The sequence below is a fragment of the Mycteria americana genome, chromosome 1 (genome assembly GCF_035582795.1).
Source record: "Mycteria americana isolate JAX WOST 10 ecotype Jacksonville Zoo and Gardens chromosome 1, USCA_MyAme_1.0, whole genome shotgun sequence".
NCBI lineage: Eukaryota > Metazoa > Chordata > Aves > Ciconiiformes > Ciconiidae > Mycteria > Mycteria americana.
Window position 1 is genome coordinate 12,297,307 of NC_134365.1, and position 19,041 is coordinate 12,316,347.

Below are 19,041 nucleotides of genomic sequence, written 5' to 3' on the forward strand. Positions count from 1 at the left end.
TAAAGGGCTTTATGCAATCACCAAATTATTTTCCAAGGAAATTCAGGAGGGGTTCATTTGCCCTACCATTAGACAAACATTGGCGTCTGAATTTGTCATCTTTGGCTGCCTTTTTTGTTACTGAAAAGAAATTGTCACCTCTAAATAGTATGTTCACCAGGCTAACTTGAATGCTTACATTAGTTTGACATCTATTTCTCTCCATTTACTGTGATGAGATCCTAGGGCATAGATGTCTGACTTTCAGATATCTACAGTAAGGCAGTTCCCCAGACTACTGAGTGAGTTTTGGTCTCAGCTCCAACAGAAGCACTGGTAGTATGTGAATATCTGCAGCTTAGCCACCGCCTTTGACAAACATCCATCCTAAAGACAACTGTCTCATGTCACCTCAGACCAGACTGATTTAAAAGCACAAAGTACTCCAATATCAAGGAAAGGGAAATAAATTGAAGCACAGGTGCTCTCGAATGGCAGTCCTACAGAATATATTCTGAAATAACAATTTCTTGCTTTGTTGGGTTGTGAAGTCACAGTGCAGTACCCAGACTAATCGTGTAGCAAACTGCACTTGGAGTTCAGTGGTTCAATGCTAGAGAGATGGGCAAAGGCTCAGAGAAGACCATAAAATGGTCTTCCTGCCAGACAGCATTAAAATATGAGAATGTTGGTATTGAGCCAACTTGTGTTACTTGTCTGTAAATCATCAGTTAAGAGACAAGAAGACACAGTATGAGTCAGATGGTTGCCCCAGAAGGCTGTCCTTAAAGAAAAGAGTCGTTCATCTAACCACCCCTGAGTTCTTGCCATAGACACTTTGGAAAGCACATGGCATGGTACTGAAGCAGAGTAGCAAGTGCCACGTACCAGTGCTGTTCATGTAGAAATTGTTTCCTGGTCCTGATCCCTGAAGACTTTCATTCTGAGATTTCTCAGCATGTAATCCTTTATCTAGGAGTCATCTAGAAAAGTTTTCTGCAAACAGCAAGAAAAGAAAGCTTCAGTTTACGCTCTGGCATATATAAGCTAGTGGTATAACTTCACCTGTCCTTCTTCCCTTTCCACAGCTGTAATGTGGATTCGTAGTACTGCTGAGAAAAACATGATTTTGATAGCAAGACATTACTAAGGCCATCTTTGAGCCAAACTAAGATAGCTGCATATGAGAAAATGCAAACATTTAGGAACAGCCTTCAGCTTTAGAGAAACAATATATTTTGACTGGGTTAAAGGATTTTTCTGATATAGCTAGAGCTAACACTTAAGTGAGAACATGCAGCGTTCCCTGTAGAGAAACTCCCTCTATGAACTCTGAACTACCTACAAGTATGCACCAGTTTTCAGATGCTGTAGTATGGTACCAGCTCCTGCTGAACCAAAATGTGAACGCCTTTAAATATAAATAAACTCTGCAGTCCTCTGAACAAGGATTAACTCTACTGATTTTCATGAAGATGACTGATGACACAGTTTCCAATATTGTGCTCACAAAACACATACAGTTCTCACCGTCTGTGGTGAAGGTTTGGATGATTGAACAGGAAGGCAGTTCTGGGATCTCAGTAAGAAAAATATTCAGAAAAAAAATCTATTTTCAACCTAAAGTGCATTAACAGTTGATCATAGTCAAAAAAGGAAAGAGCAAGAGAAGAAAGGGATGTGCTGGAAGGAGAAAACTGTAAATCCGATGGTGTGAAACTGTGCGGCACTTAACATTCTGTTTTAATTTTCATGCTGATTTGAAGATGTTACCATTGATCTTCCATATGAAGCAACAATTCATTGCAAACTTGCTTTGTGTTATTCAGAGTTTTAATGTTTTGGAAAGACATTTTTACACAAATAATGGGCTCTGAGATTTGGGCTTGCTTTGTTTTTTAATTATCTCCAGCTATGATGAAAAAATTAGGGGGAAAAAAGAGACTGTTTTGGAGATGTCCTTAAGGAAACTTCATAAGGTTACTTCTTGTTTTCCTGCAGAGGCCCATGCAAGGTACAGAGAAGTCTGTGGATGAAAATTAGATTGCTGTGTGGAGACGGGAAAGTTACACACAGTCCTCTGTAACTCCTCTCTGGTGCCCAATCAATGCCCAGTTCCCAGACTAAGCAAAATGGCATGAAAAGAGAACAGAAGTCTACAGCTGTTCAAATCCAGAGACTACCAAACTCACTAGCGGTTTTCATGATACTATTAAAATTATAAACCATGTCTATTCCCTAGAGTTCCCAACATCTAATAACATTTGCCAATATGAAATTATTTTTTTCTGTTTTCCCTGCAGCATGGCTGTGGAAATTTTGTGCGTGTGATACAGTCGTACAATCGCACACACTTGTATGTCTGCGGCAGCGGTGCCTTCAGCCCCGTGTGTGTGTATGTCAACAGAGGGCGCAGGTCCGAGGTAAGTCTCTTTTCATTTCATCCACTCATTTTGTGGTGGATCTTACTCGTGTTACCCCAAAGTCAAAATTTTGAAAATGCAAAAATCAATGATCCAAATAGGTTCTCTCACCCATGTTAAATAGAAAAAGAAGAAAGATCCCTAGTTTTCTGACCTGTTACCAGCAAGAAGCAAAGCCATGATCAAAAGCCATGCCTCAAATATGATGTTTGTCCAAAATTCCACAGTCATACCAAATGCTGGGCTACATTTGATAATACTTTTTATTTGACGTTGTCTGGCAAACTCATTCCTACTATTTGTTGGAAAAATTGCCAAGAAATACTTGAAAGGAAATAGCCAGTTAGATAAAAAGTAAAATATGCAGTCAACTTTTTATAACTTCCATGTGTTACTGATTCCTGGGAGAAGCTCTTAAGTGGGCTGACTATTCAGGTATGTGAAGGTTTGCTGGACTTCAGCTTAATACCCACTAGATGCAATCCCAGTACAGGTAACTTTCATCTACTGCACAAGTTTTGTCCCAGTAGATTCTGCTGGGATGAAGTCGGTAAGTTTTCTCATCACTGTGGGATCTTCCAGGGTGTAAATCTTATTTTCTCTAGATAGGTCTCCAGTTTTTCTATATTCAGTTTCACTGTGTATTTTCGATATACAAAGTACCAGATGTTTCATAAGTATATTGTCCAAGTTTCCTGATTTGAAAGTGAAATGTTTGTTTATGTGCAAATGTAATAGGTAATAAATTAAGCAACCAGAAGAAGAAAAGCACTTAACCGAGACCCAGCACCTCAGTAGCTTTTGGGTCAGGTTCATGTCTGCAGGCATAGGGGTGTGCGATATATTTTCCTGTACAATGTGGAAGCAGATGTGTTGGAAAGGAAGATCAGAGCGTGCTACCTGGAGTTTTGCCATGTGAGGGCAGCTTTAAAAGCTGGGCTAGCTCCTAGGGAAGAGACTGGGAAATTCATCACTGATTTGATTGGGAGTGGGATGGGAATTCTGGCCAAGACCCAGAACTACTGCAAAGGTTGCCAGGGAGGTGATAAATCATTGTTTCTCCAGGTAGGTTTGCATGTGATGATCTCAGTGACTTTTGGTAGATCCCTACCTGGCTCCAGCCTCCTTAACAGAGGATGTAGTCTGAATCACTGCACCTTCAGTCCTAATGAATTATCTAAAAGTAGAGGTTCACAGGCCTGGATTTAAAAGCACAAGCAAGCAGAACTGAATAAGTAAATCCATCCTTCTGGTTAACGGAGTCTGCATTAACTTATTTTGATGTATTTTGAAACTGACGTCAACTTTCCTCAGCATTATCCTGTTTCTTGACAAATTATTTAAAACTTGGAAAGTGATCTCATTTACCTCTAATTAATACAATATTCCTTTATCAGCTTAAGTAGTAGTACTGTAGCCCAGAGAACTCTAAATCTCATTATTTTATGGGTTTTATAAATGAGGTTGGGGCGGGGAGGAGGAGGGTGGGAAATGACATTTCCAGATGATGCAAGATGTTAAATTTCTTAAGTTAAAAATAAAGATACATGTCTTGGAAGAGCAGAACTGACTTCACTTAGCCTGTCTGTATAGCTACATGCCTATGATCAATTGATTAAATAAACTGCTGTTTCAGTCGTCTGGAGTCTGTCAGACACTTGACTGTAGGCATCGCATGCTCAAAGCCATTACTGTACAGGCCAACAATAGCATAACAGTTTAAAACCAAGCACTTCCTTCTGAACTCATTGCATATATCAGTGCATGACTAATTAATAGAGCAGAATGAAGAACTATGTAGTGATAATGGGACGAGTGAGAACTCATTTTTTTCTCTGCTTTTATCATTTCACCTTTAATTTAGTACAGTTTTCCATGAACAGAAGGCTGGTTTTGCATGTGCAAAATGGATATTTTAGAAAGCACATCTGTTTTTCTCTAGAAGCTAAAACCTGACAGTAAGAGTCATATCCAACAATCATAAGAACTGTGCCTGGTTTGCTCTTTTGTCTCCAGGATTCCACATAATCTCACAAAAAAGGCGATTTCATTGATGAGGCAGAATGTTGCCCTTTTCCCTGAACCAGAGGTTAAAAAATCATTAATTTTCTTGCTTGGCACACTTGATAATTTGGTCTTTGGTAAAGACTCTCTTAGTCACCCAAATATATTCTAATGTCAAAGTAAATGCAAACAGAAGGAAATGTAATCACTATGTGAATTAATTATAGACTAAAAAGTAGTTTAATATATATGAAAATCAAGTGTAATCCTGGAGCTAGTTTAATAGTGCAGTAATGGGCATTTTGAATTGGTAAATAGTGGTATAATATAGTAAATATGGATTAACATCAAGATGAATATTAATCTAGAAGTAAAACAACAAAAAAAACCCCCAAGATCATATTAGAAACTTTATACTTATGTTTTAACATCGTTTAGAGAGCTTATTACTGAAACAATAGATAAGATCTCTGTGATTAAATTAGGCAAAACAGAAGAAGGGGAATAGGGATAGGGGTAATGAATATGAAAACTTCCTGCTGTAGCTGAGCATTTCAGGTTGGTGGGGTCTCCAATTTGCTGTCGCCAAATGGCTGCTCAGTGATCTGTGTGGCATTCCCATTCCCCTGTGATTTACATTAATTGTCAAAGGGAATATAAAGAGTTGCTGCCCTTAGTTGAATAACTAATACATTGGCTTCTACATCACAAAAGGCTTTCTTTGGAATTTTTTTCAGCTACCTTTTTCTGTTGAAACAGAAATGTTTTAAGTTTGGGTGTCTTTTTCCATGCAATTATGTCTATTGACCTTTTATTAAAGATTAGAAGTTTCTTATAGGAGGCTAGGAACAGGTTGTTTGTTTGGTATACAATGGTATGCGAGTCGATATGCTATGGATCGATGTCTCTGCCATTACTGACTGCAGTTTTTAAGGAATGGACTTGGACCCAGGAGTCCCTTCTTGCTCAGCATACTGTGCTCTTCAGTGTTGCTGGGAACGAAGAAGTGAGGAGGTGCACCGAGATGGGCAAATTGTCTAAGATATTCACACTGTTTGTATTTCAAGCTGTAGTCCAGGTTGCTTCTACTTTGCCAAATGTATTTCTCTTTATAAATCACATAAAATATAAACAAAGCCCCATACCAAGATTCCTAAACAGCAAAAAATTTCCAAGAGATTTCAGGCTACGGCAAGAGATATTGATAAATCATCTATCACTATGGAATTGGAGCTCTACACATAATCCAATAGATGGTATTGAAGAAAATAAGTATGATTTAGGGGATTTTTGGATAGCTTTACTGATAGCTCAGTAAAGAGCATATGATTTATGCTATTACCAAATGACAATTGTCATAAGAGATTTTTATTTAATATGTATAATTGTTCTCGTAGCTTTATTATAATGTCCTAGACTAGTATAAGTATCACCATGTATTCAGCAAATAAAGGATAAATAACTTCAAAAACACAGAAGTAATCTCCACAGATGTTATTGCAGAGATCAGTCAACCTCTCCAAAGCATAACTGAGCTAGAGGGAAAAATTCTTTGTTTCAGTGTCTTGAATTTATAACAAGAGTCTTGAAAATAACTGGGTATCAATCAAAAAGTTGTCTAAAAAGATTATGAAATTCTGAATAGGAAAGCTAAACTGCTGATAGTACAGTAAAAGTGCCCAGCAGTGCTGAGCATTGTTAATGCTGGAAATGGCCAAGCGTAAAAATCACTTTACATCTGGTGGTTTCTGAAATGAGAAGTGACACACCAATCTACATTGCAGGAACAAATCTTCAAGATCGACTCCAAGTGTGAATCAGGAAAGGGACGCTGTTCTTTCAACCCTAATGTGAACACGGTGTCTGTTATGATCAGTAAGTAAAGATACTCCAAGTTGCTGAGGTCTAAACCCACATGAACATGTGTGGTGTGGATTGACGGGATGCCTGAAGTGAGCTGGACACAGAATTCAGCTTCCAAGGAGCAGTACCTTGTGTCTGGCTGATGGGCACAAGGGTTGGGTCCATCCTTGTTTCAAGGTTTACATGAAGCTAAAGGTGGGTGTACAAATGAGATGCAGAAATAAGCTGTTGAAAGGGAGAGAGAGAAACAGAAAACAAAAGATTGTCCCTTTTCCAGCTTACACATTTTTCCCAGGGTTAGTTTCAACTTTGCATTACCCTGTCTAGCATTTTATGTTTGAATAGTTTCTGACCTTGTTCATCCTAGACAGCACTTGTGTCTCATTTAATTATTTGTAAAATCTCAGAGTAGCCAGGGAAAGAAAGCCTGAAGACTTTAGTTACTTTGAATCTCATTTTTGTTGTCATCTCTGCTGTAGAGCCCACCAGCTATTGCAAGGTTCTTCATTCTTCAATTGGCTTTATACCCAACAAATTTTGCAATTTTCTTCCATTTAAAAGGCCAGAAAGTGATACAACTGACACACCTCAAATATCTTGTGAATTGGTAGCAACTGCATTCAGTGACTGTGAGATATACCCATGTCGTGGTTTAGCCCCAGCCAGCAGCTAAGCACCATGCAGCCGCTCGCTCACTTCCCCCCCCCCGGTGGGATGGGGGAGAGAATCGGAAGAGCAAAAGTAAGAAAACTCGTGGGTTGAGATAAGAACAGTTTAATAATTGGAACAAAATAATAGTAATAATAATAATGAATTATAATGAGAAGGAGAGAGAGGAACAAAACCCAACGGGGGGAAAAAAGGGGGAAAAAAAAAGATAATAATAATAATAATTAAAAAAATATTATACAACTGCTCACCACCTGCCGACCGACACCCAGCCAGTCCCCCAGCAGCGATCGCTACCCCCCAGCCAACTGCCCCAGTTTATATACTGGGCGTGACATCATATGGTATGGAATAGCCCTTTGGTCAGTTTGGATCAACTGTCCTGGCTGTGCCCCCTCCCATTTCTTGGGCACCTGGCAGAGCATGGGGAGTTGAAGGGAAAAAAAAAAATGTCCTTGACCAATGTAAACACCGCTTAGCGACAGCCAAAACATCAGCGTGTTATCAATATTATTCTCATACTAAAATCCAAAGCACAGCACTATACCAGCTACTAGGAAGAAAATTAACTCTATCCCAGCCGAAACCAGGAGAACCCAATACAAAGAATTACTGCAGTGCCTATTGCACACCTAACTGAAAACTCAAAGGAGACATACGCTTTGTGCAACCTAAGTCATCAGTAAAAGAAACTCTTTTCTTTTTTTTTTTTTAATCAGGAGACATGTTATATATACTTAGTGTAACCCAACCTTTCACATTTGCAGCATGTTCACAGACTTCTAGTGCCAAAGCCTTGATTTTTCAACATGTGCCTACTCCTTGCTGTATTTTTGGCTATGAAGGGAGCAGCAGTTGCACAGATTTTTCAGTCTTTCTTAGCAAATAAAACTTAGTGCACACAGGTACTGCGTATTTCACCCAAGATTTACAAGGGAACAATGTGCGGTGTTTCTGCCGTTCAGTTTCCACTGAAATCAATGCCAATTACATTTGTGACGGATATTTCCTTTAAAGTTTGAGTCTCGTGGAGCTTAAGGGAAGTGTCGTATAGTCTATCCTACATGGTCTGTTCAAAATAGAAATTACCTTTTTTTTGATTCCTCATTGCAAATATATTTATTACAAAGGACAAGTAATTTCAGTGACAGAGGTATAAACTGAAACACCTTTAGAAGACAGGTAAATGCTACCTAGATACCTCTCTGAACCTTGGCTGCACTTATATCTTTATCTTATCAGTGATCTATGGTCTGTGTTTACAGACACTCACTGTGTGAAGAAAATGTTTGTTCAAAGAAGTCAGTGATGGATTAATCCACTGCTACTCATTGCTGTTCTGGTATTATTAAGTGAATCAACTGTGATTAAAAAATAAAGTTTCCTTTCCTTGTTCCATCTGGATTTTATGAAACAGTAACCATTGTTACTGAATTATTGTATATACAGTAAGCTGATTTTTTGCTACAATAGATCTGTGGCAGCTTTGTTCATCTTAGTAGACTTTGCGTTATCTTCCTTGTTCTCTCAGTTATGTGACTGAAGAGACCTTCCCTACTGTTTGACTTGACTTATCTTTCATGACATAATTCATCTACAAAGTTTAAATTATTCCGCAAAGGTCACATTCTTTCTCAAAAGAGTCCCACAGATTGGGTTTTATACTTTCTCCCTGTTACTACAATGTCCAGTCACTTCAAAAACATTAAGCTTGAATTAATTTAGCCTCAATATCCATGCTGGAAAAGGGAAGATTTTGTAAGTCACAGCTTGAGTTATAATGAGGAGACCGAACCCATGTACTGGACTCTCCTTTGAGCGTTCTTCTGCATGAGGAATTCCTTCCCCTCGCTTCAGAAGATGGGAAGTACTGCCAGACCGGCGAACTCTTCCACAACAAAAGAACCATTTTTAAATATAGACGCAATTTCTTGACAATTTTGGGCATCACCAGCCTAGAATACAGCAGGAAAGCTGATTCACCCTTCAGAGGAAAGTGATGCTATAAAAACAAATTTAAACTTGGTACAATTTGCCATTGTACAAAGACACTTTTGCATCAAAGCAATGAAAAATGTGCTTTGAAGAAGCTTGGCATAACTAATGTGCAGTATGCATGTCTCTCTCCCCACCAAGACTCTGAGATATTTATAAAAGCAGACATACCTCATCAATTCAGTAATTCCCTCCAGTAACAAAGAGAAGTAGTGTGAAGTAGTTGTGCTGTGCAGACCAAATGCTGTGCGGAATTTAAGAATTTAACCAAAAGGAAGTGGAGCTGACGGATATCATCTGATACATGATTAACAAGCAGACACTAGGAATGCTTAAGACATAACTAATAGCGTTGATATGTAGTAGGATTAAAATTACATAGTGTAGTACTATTGTTAAAGTGTGTGCGTATGTGTATATGCATAGGACTGTACGTAATGTTTAGTGAGAACTATAAGCCTGATCTCTTTCAGCCAATTTATCTCATAATAAGAATAAAACTCTAATGGATTGAGGCAATAAGGCAAATATACAAAATCAGTTATAAATCAATATAGGTCTAACATCATTCTGTCAATACATGCTCAGGAAGTAAATGCTTCACAAACATGCAGCTAATGCATTGTTTAAATCCCCTGTGTATGAATCTTGTCATCACTGGGAGAGATGAGAGCAGAAGAGTGGTTGCTGGCTGCTCTGCAGGGGTTCGGTTCAGGCTCTAGCCGGCAGCAGAAAAACAAAATCTCCAGAGTTTTAATTCTCTCATGAGCCAGTACTCTTCCATATTGATGGACACACACACACACTCAGAACACAAAAACAGCTTCAAGCGCTTCTGAACCTGTGACTCTTGCCAGCTTGACCACACTCTCTGGGTAGTCCAGGAATTCAGACAAAAACATCAATCAAAGGACCCAGCTGTACTGGAATGTATTCAGCCACCACTCCCACTCTGAGAGTTAGAGTTTATTTTAGCTACTGTTTTCTGCTCTGGGGTTTCATTGTCATTAGTCAGTGGAAATTGCTTGGTTATTCACAGAGTGGAAAATGATAGTATATGTAATTAGAATTATAATTATATATGTATATATAATTTTTTATGCACACACACAGACTCACACAAATACAGATATACATCCTGACTGATGGACTGAGTTTTCAGCCCTGCAAAGGGAGCAGAAGTTCGTAGTTCTGTTAATGTAAGAGTTGCATGTCTAATTCTGTTCAAGCATAATGACCGTATACTTAGAATCAAGTACATAAAAGGGGACAATTGTTGCTCCATATTACTCTGCGTAAAGTTCAATAATATGATTGTCTGGCCTCTGCAATACTGAAGTCAGCTTGAGGCTGCCTGGGGCAACCTTGACAATACTGTTGGTAAAAATTGGCACTGATCCATTGACTGCAATAGATGTTGTGCCAGTTTACACCAGCAATAAATTCAGCCCAGTCATTTTGTCTACTCCCATAACAAAAAAAGCTTTTTGAAGTACGTACTTAAAAAATTGAATGTGATTCTTGTTGATAACAGTAGGCTGATTTTCCAGTGATCCTTAGCAGTGAAAGTTGAGCAACTAAACTTCATATCAAAGAAAGGTTCACCACACATGCAGTTCTGCTGTTGCATTTAAGTATGCAGTTCCCTAAAGTCTTTAAGAAAAATCTGATGATTCTCATGCATTCTAGATTGTGTCTTTGTAAATCAGAGGGAACCCCCATTCCCATGACCCAATATTTATCTGTGTAGACTCCTGTGTAAATAAAGAGCTGATGAGTTGAAAATAAAAATAGATCAGTAAACACGGATTTCCCAAAAGCCATAACAATGCATTTGCTTTTTCCCTTCCATTTCAATTCTTCGCAGATGAAGAGCTTTTTTCAGGAATGTATATTGATTTCATGGGGACAGATGCAGCCATTTTTCGGAGTCTGACCAGGAGGAATGCAGTGCGGACTGACCAGCACAACTCCAAGTGGCTGAGTGGTGAGATGCCTTTGTTTTACCAGAGCTTTTAATGGGTTTCACAGAGATTCTGCTTTGTTTTGTCTAAAATAAAGAGCTTGCCTTTTAAAGAGCTTTTCTCTGAATTTAATTTATGAAGTTGAACCATGAAGAAATGTGTGTAAATACATTCTGTAGACAATGCACAGACGTAAAGGGTTCACTGCATGAGCCAACCTCTTAGGCCACCCCACCTGATGGCCTTTTTTTGCATTAAGACTGAACCAAACTGTTCATTGGAAAGTGTATGAAAACCTTTGAAATGGCAAGTGGTCAGACAATCTGACTTCTAAGGAAGTGCCTTCTCCACCTCTAATGCATCAGACATTGCCTTAAATGAGAGTGCTTGATTCTAAGTTTTTTTCTAATGAATTACCAACTTCAGTTAATTCAGGCTGACCCACTTCTGTACAGAAGACTCACCACCACTTGCATTCAAAATGTGTGCAGCAGAGAGTCGCATTATCAGAGAAGTCAGTGACAATTATTGCCATTTATTTCAGTGGTAAGAAACTGATTATCAAAACACAGTAGGAACACTAATTTCTGAGTGCAAACGCTTAACTCTTGGCTTCACTGAAATCAATGTGAAAATTCTCCTTGACTTTACCCATAAGAAGACTCCTTCCAATTAAACTATTTTGAATTAAAATGGTGGTAAACCCTCTGAGCAGAGATAGATGTCAAAGGTTATAGAGCAACTGACGTAGCAGTTCCAATTTAAAAAAGCCTTCAGGTATGTTGAATTAAAGTAAAAATTACTGTGGTTTTGTCTTGACTACTGTTAGGGTGACTCTTGTTATTCCTGTGTGGCTGTGACTACAGTGAAATCACAGGATTGCAATCAGAATAAATTAAATTCGCTATGAATGGGAAAATATGTCTGCTTTCTAAATTTTTCTTCTGTTTGCTATACATTCTTACACTTACCCGCACACCCTTAAGTGTGCAACCTAAAGTGAATTAGGGAAAAAGAACCATTAAAATGCCTAATTTCTGGAAAATCTACCTATTACACATGCTCAGAACAGGTACTTGACAAGCACAATTTATTTCCATGTTCTTTTAGAGCCAGAGTCATGACACTTGTTATATTAATTGAGAATAGGCTCATGTGAATAGAAAAATGCTGAAATCTAAAGTGAGTTTTCTGTCAGAGATACAATCTTTGTATGGGATTATTTCAAGATTTATACTGGATTTCAACTGATCAAGCAATCTTGCATGATCATTGAAAAGATATAGCCTTTATGCAGGAAACTTCTTCCTTCAGACAAAGGAGAAGGACTTCTGAGAACTCCTGCCAATGTCTATTGTATTTTAGCATACAAAATTTCCAAAAACATATGTTCTGCAGGTACCAACACCAATAGAGGTGGTTGCCTAATAAGGGATTGCAAGAAACTAATGCACGGTCACCTGCATGTCAAAATGTACATTTTAAATTACATTACAATTTACGTTACACTAGTGCTCCTTTACAGTGTTTTGTATGTTTATCAACCTCTGATATGAACTCAAATGCTATTCAAGCATTTGCATATTCTGCTTTCCTTTTTCAGTGTTCCAACAGCTATTTTCCTCTCTTATGTATGCAGTTTTAAAGTACCTTATTTGTTCTTTTCCTAAAGAGTCTTTTAGCAGCTTACTTTTATGTTTGGCCTCAATGAGTCTTTCCTTAAGTGCCCCTGATAACACACTGATTCTTCCCTCTTCTTCCTCCAAGTCTTTGAATCTCTGCAGTAATCTAATACTTCTGTATTTGAATCGCTTTTCTAAAAATCTGCTGTGGGATAAAATGTGAGGATGCAGAAACTTAAGGCTGCCAACAAGAGGCCATCTACCTGGTAATACCTGGTATATCCACACATGAGGCTAGAGCATATAGCCTAACCCACCACAGCAGTACCTCTATATGCATTATATAGCGTTTCCTTGAAGCAGTCAGTAACTGTCAAATCATTATTTGCTTATACTGCTACATCTTTTGGTTTCATCGTTTTGGTATACTGTTTCATTTCAGAGCCTATTTTTGTGGATGCTCATGTTATCCCAGATGGCACTGACCCCAACGATGCCAAAATCTACTTCTTCTTCAAAGAGAGACTCACAGACAACAGTGGCAGCACAAAGCAAATTCATTCAATGATTGCACGAATATGTCCAGTAAGAACTATTTTGTTTGCCAGGTTGTTGGGACAAGCTGCTGGTGTGACATGATAAGCTAAAAGATGAAATGATTGAAAAGCCTTTGATTTATATTTGAAACAAATTTCCTGTTTCAGCTTCCACATTCATAATTAAGAAGAGCTGTTACTGAACACACAGCTAGGATCTGAACATGTTATGTATATCTGGCTATACCTATAATGATATGGAGATTCAGAAATTCAGGAATCTGTGTATTACTCTGACTGACTCAGAATAGTTACCAGTGTTGAATTTCCAAACTTCTTGTCCTTTGCATGAATGAGGTACATTCTTTGCTTAGAAAAACTGAATTATAAGACAGTGAAGTCTTCCACACACACACACAAACATACTCAAAATCTTTGAAACACATTGGAAATATCAGAGCCAAGCTTTTAAATGGGTTGATATAACTTTCAAATATCGTTTTCATTTTTACAGTATCTGTCCTTTCTGAGTTCTTGCATTGATGTATGTGTGAGCCTACCTTTAAAAACGTGCACAGGAAGATTAAATTCAGGAGTTATGGCTAATCCTGTGCAGTCATTAATTTACGATTGCAGCGCTCTTCATTGTCTCTATTTCCTTTTTCGTATCTATAATCAACTGTAGATGAAAAATGATTGAAGCAGCTATTAATATCTCTGGTGAAATGGATTTTTTTTTATGAGAGCAAAATTATAAAGGCACAATTACTTCTAGCCTTTTTATTCCTTCTTTTGGAAAGGTTCAGGAAGATAATTGTGAGCATTTGTGTATTCCTTGTCTTTAATCCGGGTCTTCTTTAGAATTCAATGCTTTGTGATGTTGTTGTGCATGGGTGTGAGGGCATGTTTGGGATTCTGTTAAACTCCTTCTCTAGCAATATGATGAGGCATGTGATCTCTTTTATAATCTCCATTTTCTATGTTTTTGTGAGGGTGTCCAAAGGCCTTTTTGGGTATTTTGCAACAAGACATTTCACACAATTATGGCTGTATTTGTTATTGTTACTGTTATAATGAAACCCAGATGATTTCTGAAAGGCCTCAGTCTATTTAGACTTACACTGAAGTCAGTGGCAGAATCCCAAAGCCAATGAAAATAAATCTGAGCCAGTCATATTTGTATACTTGTATACCATCGTATTCATGTATCAACACCTTTGAGACTGGCCAAATATATTAGTACAATGGTGCCAAGAGAGACCCCCCCAAAAGACCTCTTATGGGTCATCCAGAAAGTCTGATTACGAGCTCCGGGAGCACCAGTGAAACATGCACAGCATTTCATTGAAATCACATTTGCCTAGCTTCTTCATTTCCTTTTTCCCTTTCATTGGGTGACATTGTGCTATGCAGTTTGGAAGATACTGCTCTTATCTAAGGTGTTCACCAGCAGAATGAGGCAGGAGCTGCACCATCTGGTTTAGCAGTTACTGTTTCCACCTTGCACTGGAGAGAGATGAAGAGTTCCTTGAGCGAGCTGTGACCAAGCCAGCTCTGGACCAAGCTAGCAAGACTTGCAACAGTGCAAAGCTAGCTTGACCCATGCTAGCCATAATTTCTGAATTTAGTTCAGCGCATCCATCTCATGGGCCAGCATGGCTTGCTAGGTCAGATGCAGCTATACTGCTGTCAGGGTTAGAAGCAGCATCCCTCCATAGGCCTATTAGACCTTTCAGAGGTAGCATGGACTTCTCCACAGTAGGTGTCAGTGAGCGATACAGACCTCCACAGTCCTTTCCAATACCTACACACACTGCTGCTGCACTAAATCTACTGCCCAACCCTCCCAAACCTGCTAGCCCAGCACAGAAAACTCTGCTCAGAAAACTAGTTCTTTTTTCCTGTATCTGGAGTGTTTAGATGAGGGGATTTGGTTTAGGCTTATCTATTTTTTATACTGAATATACCAGCATAATTGTCTAGATGATGAGTCAAATTAACCTGAGGAAAATGTGGGAAAGCCAGAAAAATGTCAGCTGTGTTGTATTTTTTTTCTAAAAATAATATTCCTTTCCAGAATGACACAGGTGGTCAGCGTAGTCTCGTGAACAAGTGGACAACATTCTTGAAAGCAAGACTTGTATGCTCAGTAATGGATGAAGATGGAACAGAAACGTACTTTGATGAATTAGGTATGGCAAGAAAATCCCTTAAAAGTTTTATCTAAATCCTGCACCCTGTGAATATTTATTGATGTTCGTTCAGCTCCTTAGTCAAGTTGTTGACAGTGAAATCTTGGCCCTGTAGAAATTCATGATAAAATTCCCCTTGCAGTTTTATGACAGGAAATGAAAAAAATCTTCATAAATCTCTCTGGGTAATTATCATTATCTTTGAAATAAAGGTAATTAGTCTTGACTATGTAAAGGAATTATATATGTAAAGAATTCATATTTGCAAGGGAACATGTAAGTGAAGTCTATTGTTATTTTGCTCCTAGTTAGGATTATGATAGAGGTTTTTTAACAGACATCTCTTTGAAACTGTTTCTTATACCACTGTGTAACATACAGCTTTTCTGCAAGACAGTTTTTCTTTTTTGATCACTGGGTAGAGGCCTCAATTTGATAGTTCAAGATAATACTAATAAATCCTGTTACTGGCACCAGCAATAATACTATGAACAAATATTCAGTGAATAATCTATACAGCAGTCACAAGCTGTATAAGGAATTAATAGATGCATATCTTGATACGCAAGTGCCAAACAACATTATCAGAAAGTTTCAAATTCTGTATTGTCCACAGCTGTGACATATAAAGTCAAAGTTCTAAATTCAGGTATTGGAAGACCTGGTATGTGTATTAGTATAAATATAAATATAGGCAATATAAATAGCTAATGAGCCCCACACTGGGGCTGCATCTAATTCTGGCCTTCGCTCCATTGTAATCTCTCTCTCTTTTCTCTGTCATTATTCTTGATTCTTATCATAGCAAATGGAATTTGGAGTCTTTTTGACTTTATATCTTTACAAATATTTGGTGTATTTGCTTTGGTTAAAGGTTTTGGTGGAACTTGATGGGCCTAGGAGCAGATCCTAACTTGCTGTAACTCAGAATATGCAAGGTGCTTGGAGGACTGACCTTAGAAGTTCCTAGTGCCTCCTTGCACTGCCACAGCAACTAATCTTTCAGAGCTGTGATTTACCAGCCCACTCCTTTTCAGCAAAGCAGTAGGATAAGCGCTTTTAGGTTTCTGTATGACAAAATGGAGAACCATACAGAATAGGAGACATGTTCTCATCCTGGGCTCCCAGCACAATCCTGTAGCAAAGAGTAAGAATACAACCGCAGCTGGAAATTCATGTATAATGCAGGAGAGCGTGTAACACTGCCAGTCCTGCATAGTGAAGTCTTTTGGTTTTGACATATTTAACAGAGTGTTTAAAAATTTCAGAGGGTTAATGAAGGAGCCACATAAATTAATGCAAAGCTAAAGAACATATTTTGTGATAAAAAGCTCACACAATTCAGTCTTTTTGTGTGTTGTAAAATAAGTTTAAGAGGTAGCTTGGTTATAGTTATTAAAAACATTTGTAAGGAGAAACTGTCAGAGATTAAAGTATTTTTCACTGAAGTGTAAAAAACATTCAACAGATCAGAGGTAACGTTGGGCAAATTCAGTTCAGTGAGTAGGTAAAGTTTTGCATAGTGCAGTCAATAAATCCCTACACAACAGAAGCTGGGAGGTTTACATCTCTCAGTGTCTTCACTGCAAAACTGCGTGTCATTCATATCATGTTGAAAATGAGCTAGTGAGGGCATCTAGAGTGTGTGCTGGATGATAAAACACCTAATTGTCCTGCTTTGGATTACATCCGTCTATGGGAACTCTTTGTCTTTGACCTACCGCAACTGAAATGTTTGCCTACTGTTAAACAACCTGCTGAAATGAGATCCAGCTGAGAGAAGTGTGCGGCATGGATCCTGAACATATTTGAAAAGCTTTGCCTTCTGTCTTCATCAGGCTAGATGGCGTGGAGTTAATTTCCAAAACTGTTTCTCAATGTTCAAATGCTAGATTTATGCATATGGTCCATTCATACAATAAGTCTGCTTTTTCCCATTCAAGTCTGAGACAGAACTGCTGTTGACTTCAGCAGGAATAAAGTCATAAATTAAACTGGAAAATAAAGGTTTTACTAGTATTCAAAATGTTTTTTCTTTTTCCTTTTCTTTCTTACAGAGGATGTGTTTCTTTTAGAGACTGATAACCCCAGAACAACACTTGTGTATGGAATTTTTACAACATCAAGGTAAATGGGGGGGGTTGAAAAAAATTACCTTTCTGAACTGCCCAGTTTTCTATATGAAAACTGAAAGTGATGGCTTGTGGTCAAGGCTGTTCTGTGCAATTTTGTATGTCTGCTGTGCCCATCGTTTGCGTGCAGGAGTAACAGTCTCAGTATCATTACTGTTGGTATCCATGTAACAGCTATGCTGCTTGGAGCAAACTGCTCCCTGACATACTGTCAGCTGGCACTGGGAAAACATTTCCATGGAGGGCCGCTTGTTACCGTTCAGCAGCAGAAAGCGAAACGACTCCAACGCAGTGAACTCCTGTGGCATCTGAGAGCACTTAACACCTCCTGAAGGACATCCAGCACCCTGAAGGATCAAACCGGGAATTCTTACATGAATTCATGCAAGTCATTTCCACTCTCTCAGCTGGCAGATCATCGCACAGATGGCAAATAACCCATGTCGGCTTCAGTTGGCTACAAAAAGACAAGCTTATATGGCATTTGATCACCTCCTTGCAGCCTTAAGCTCCCCATTACCAGTCAGTAGTATTCCCTTACTGGCCAGTTTAGAAAGCATTCAGTGAGCTCCCAAGGGCAGTGGAAGTACTACATATCGCTTACTATGTTGAAACTCTCCACAAAGATAGACCAACAGGTGGACCAACAGATTCTGCCATCTCTACCTTTATTTTTTTCACTTTTCTCTTGCCCTCACCACATAGTGCTAATATACAGAGTAGAAATAGTTATTGCTTACTGATTTCTGATATGCTATCCTGTATTATTTAGCTGTTATTACTTAACTTCAAACAGTTTTTCTACTTATTTTGTTATTTAATTTAATTTATGTGATCAAATTAGCAAATTATTTAACTTGTTACTAGTAATTCCTTTAATGGCAATTTCTAGTAAAATTGCCAATAAAATGCATGAAAAAATATTTTTTCCCGATACACTTTTCTGTCTTTTTTCATGTGGATCCAGGGATCTGCTTTCTCAGATGTGTGAACCAGCCAGGAAAATATGATTTTATGATATTTAATTGGGAAAAAAAGAATCCCATAACTTGTAAACATCTGGTGCTGTCTACGGTTTATGATTCCTACTGCACAAAAAGAGAAAATGCTGAGGTTATGTTTAGCAGTAAAACCACACTTATGATTAGGTTGTGGATGCAACATGCCTGAACTGGAAACACTTTTACCTAATTCTCCTGGTATTCCTGCAGTGGAAATGAGGTTTGAATCACAGGACCATATAAGGTGACAACAAAGAGCAAACTTCACTTTTTCCTGGCTCTCAAGCTGTTTTCTCTCTCTATTGAAGTTTTTACTCATGCGTCTCTGTTATCATGAACCACATCGTCTATACTTTCTTTCTCTTTGACTATAGATTGGATCGGTTACCTAGTTAAATACAGCAATCACAATGATTTTTACTCCTTAGCAGTTCCTTTATCTTCACCTCTGTAGGCTTCCAACTCAGAACAGTAGCAGGAGAGAAACATCCCACCAAATAATAACCATTAGTACTTTTATCTAAACCATACAGGAGGAAACCAAGTAATATTGAAGCAAATTATTTTGGTGGCATAATCTGCTGTAAATCTAACATAAAACATCTGGAAAGATTAAATACATTTCTTAAACCTACTAATACCTACTAAAATTTCCACAAAT

The 19,041-nt window shown here is 38.2% G+C and overlaps 1 protein-coding gene across 1 annotated transcript in view; it reads left to right on the forward strand.

Moving 5' to 3' along the window:
* The window catches only part of SEMA3C (semaphorin 3C), a 129,453-nt gene that overhangs the window by 74,984 nt on the left and 35,428 nt on the right, over positions 1-19,041 (forward strand). Inside the window, exons 5-10 of the mRNA XM_075490802.1 lie at positions 2,283-2,402; positions 6,191-6,281; positions 10,801-10,920; positions 12,962-13,104; positions 15,133-15,247; positions 17,305-17,374. Of these exons, the coding sequence (XP_075346917.1) occupies positions 2,283-2,402; positions 6,191-6,281; positions 10,801-10,920; positions 12,962-13,104; positions 15,133-15,247; positions 17,305-17,374 (659 nt within the window). The remainder of the gene's footprint in view (positions 1-2,282; positions 2,403-6,190; positions 6,282-10,800; positions 10,921-12,961; positions 13,105-15,132; positions 15,248-17,304; positions 17,375-19,041) is intronic.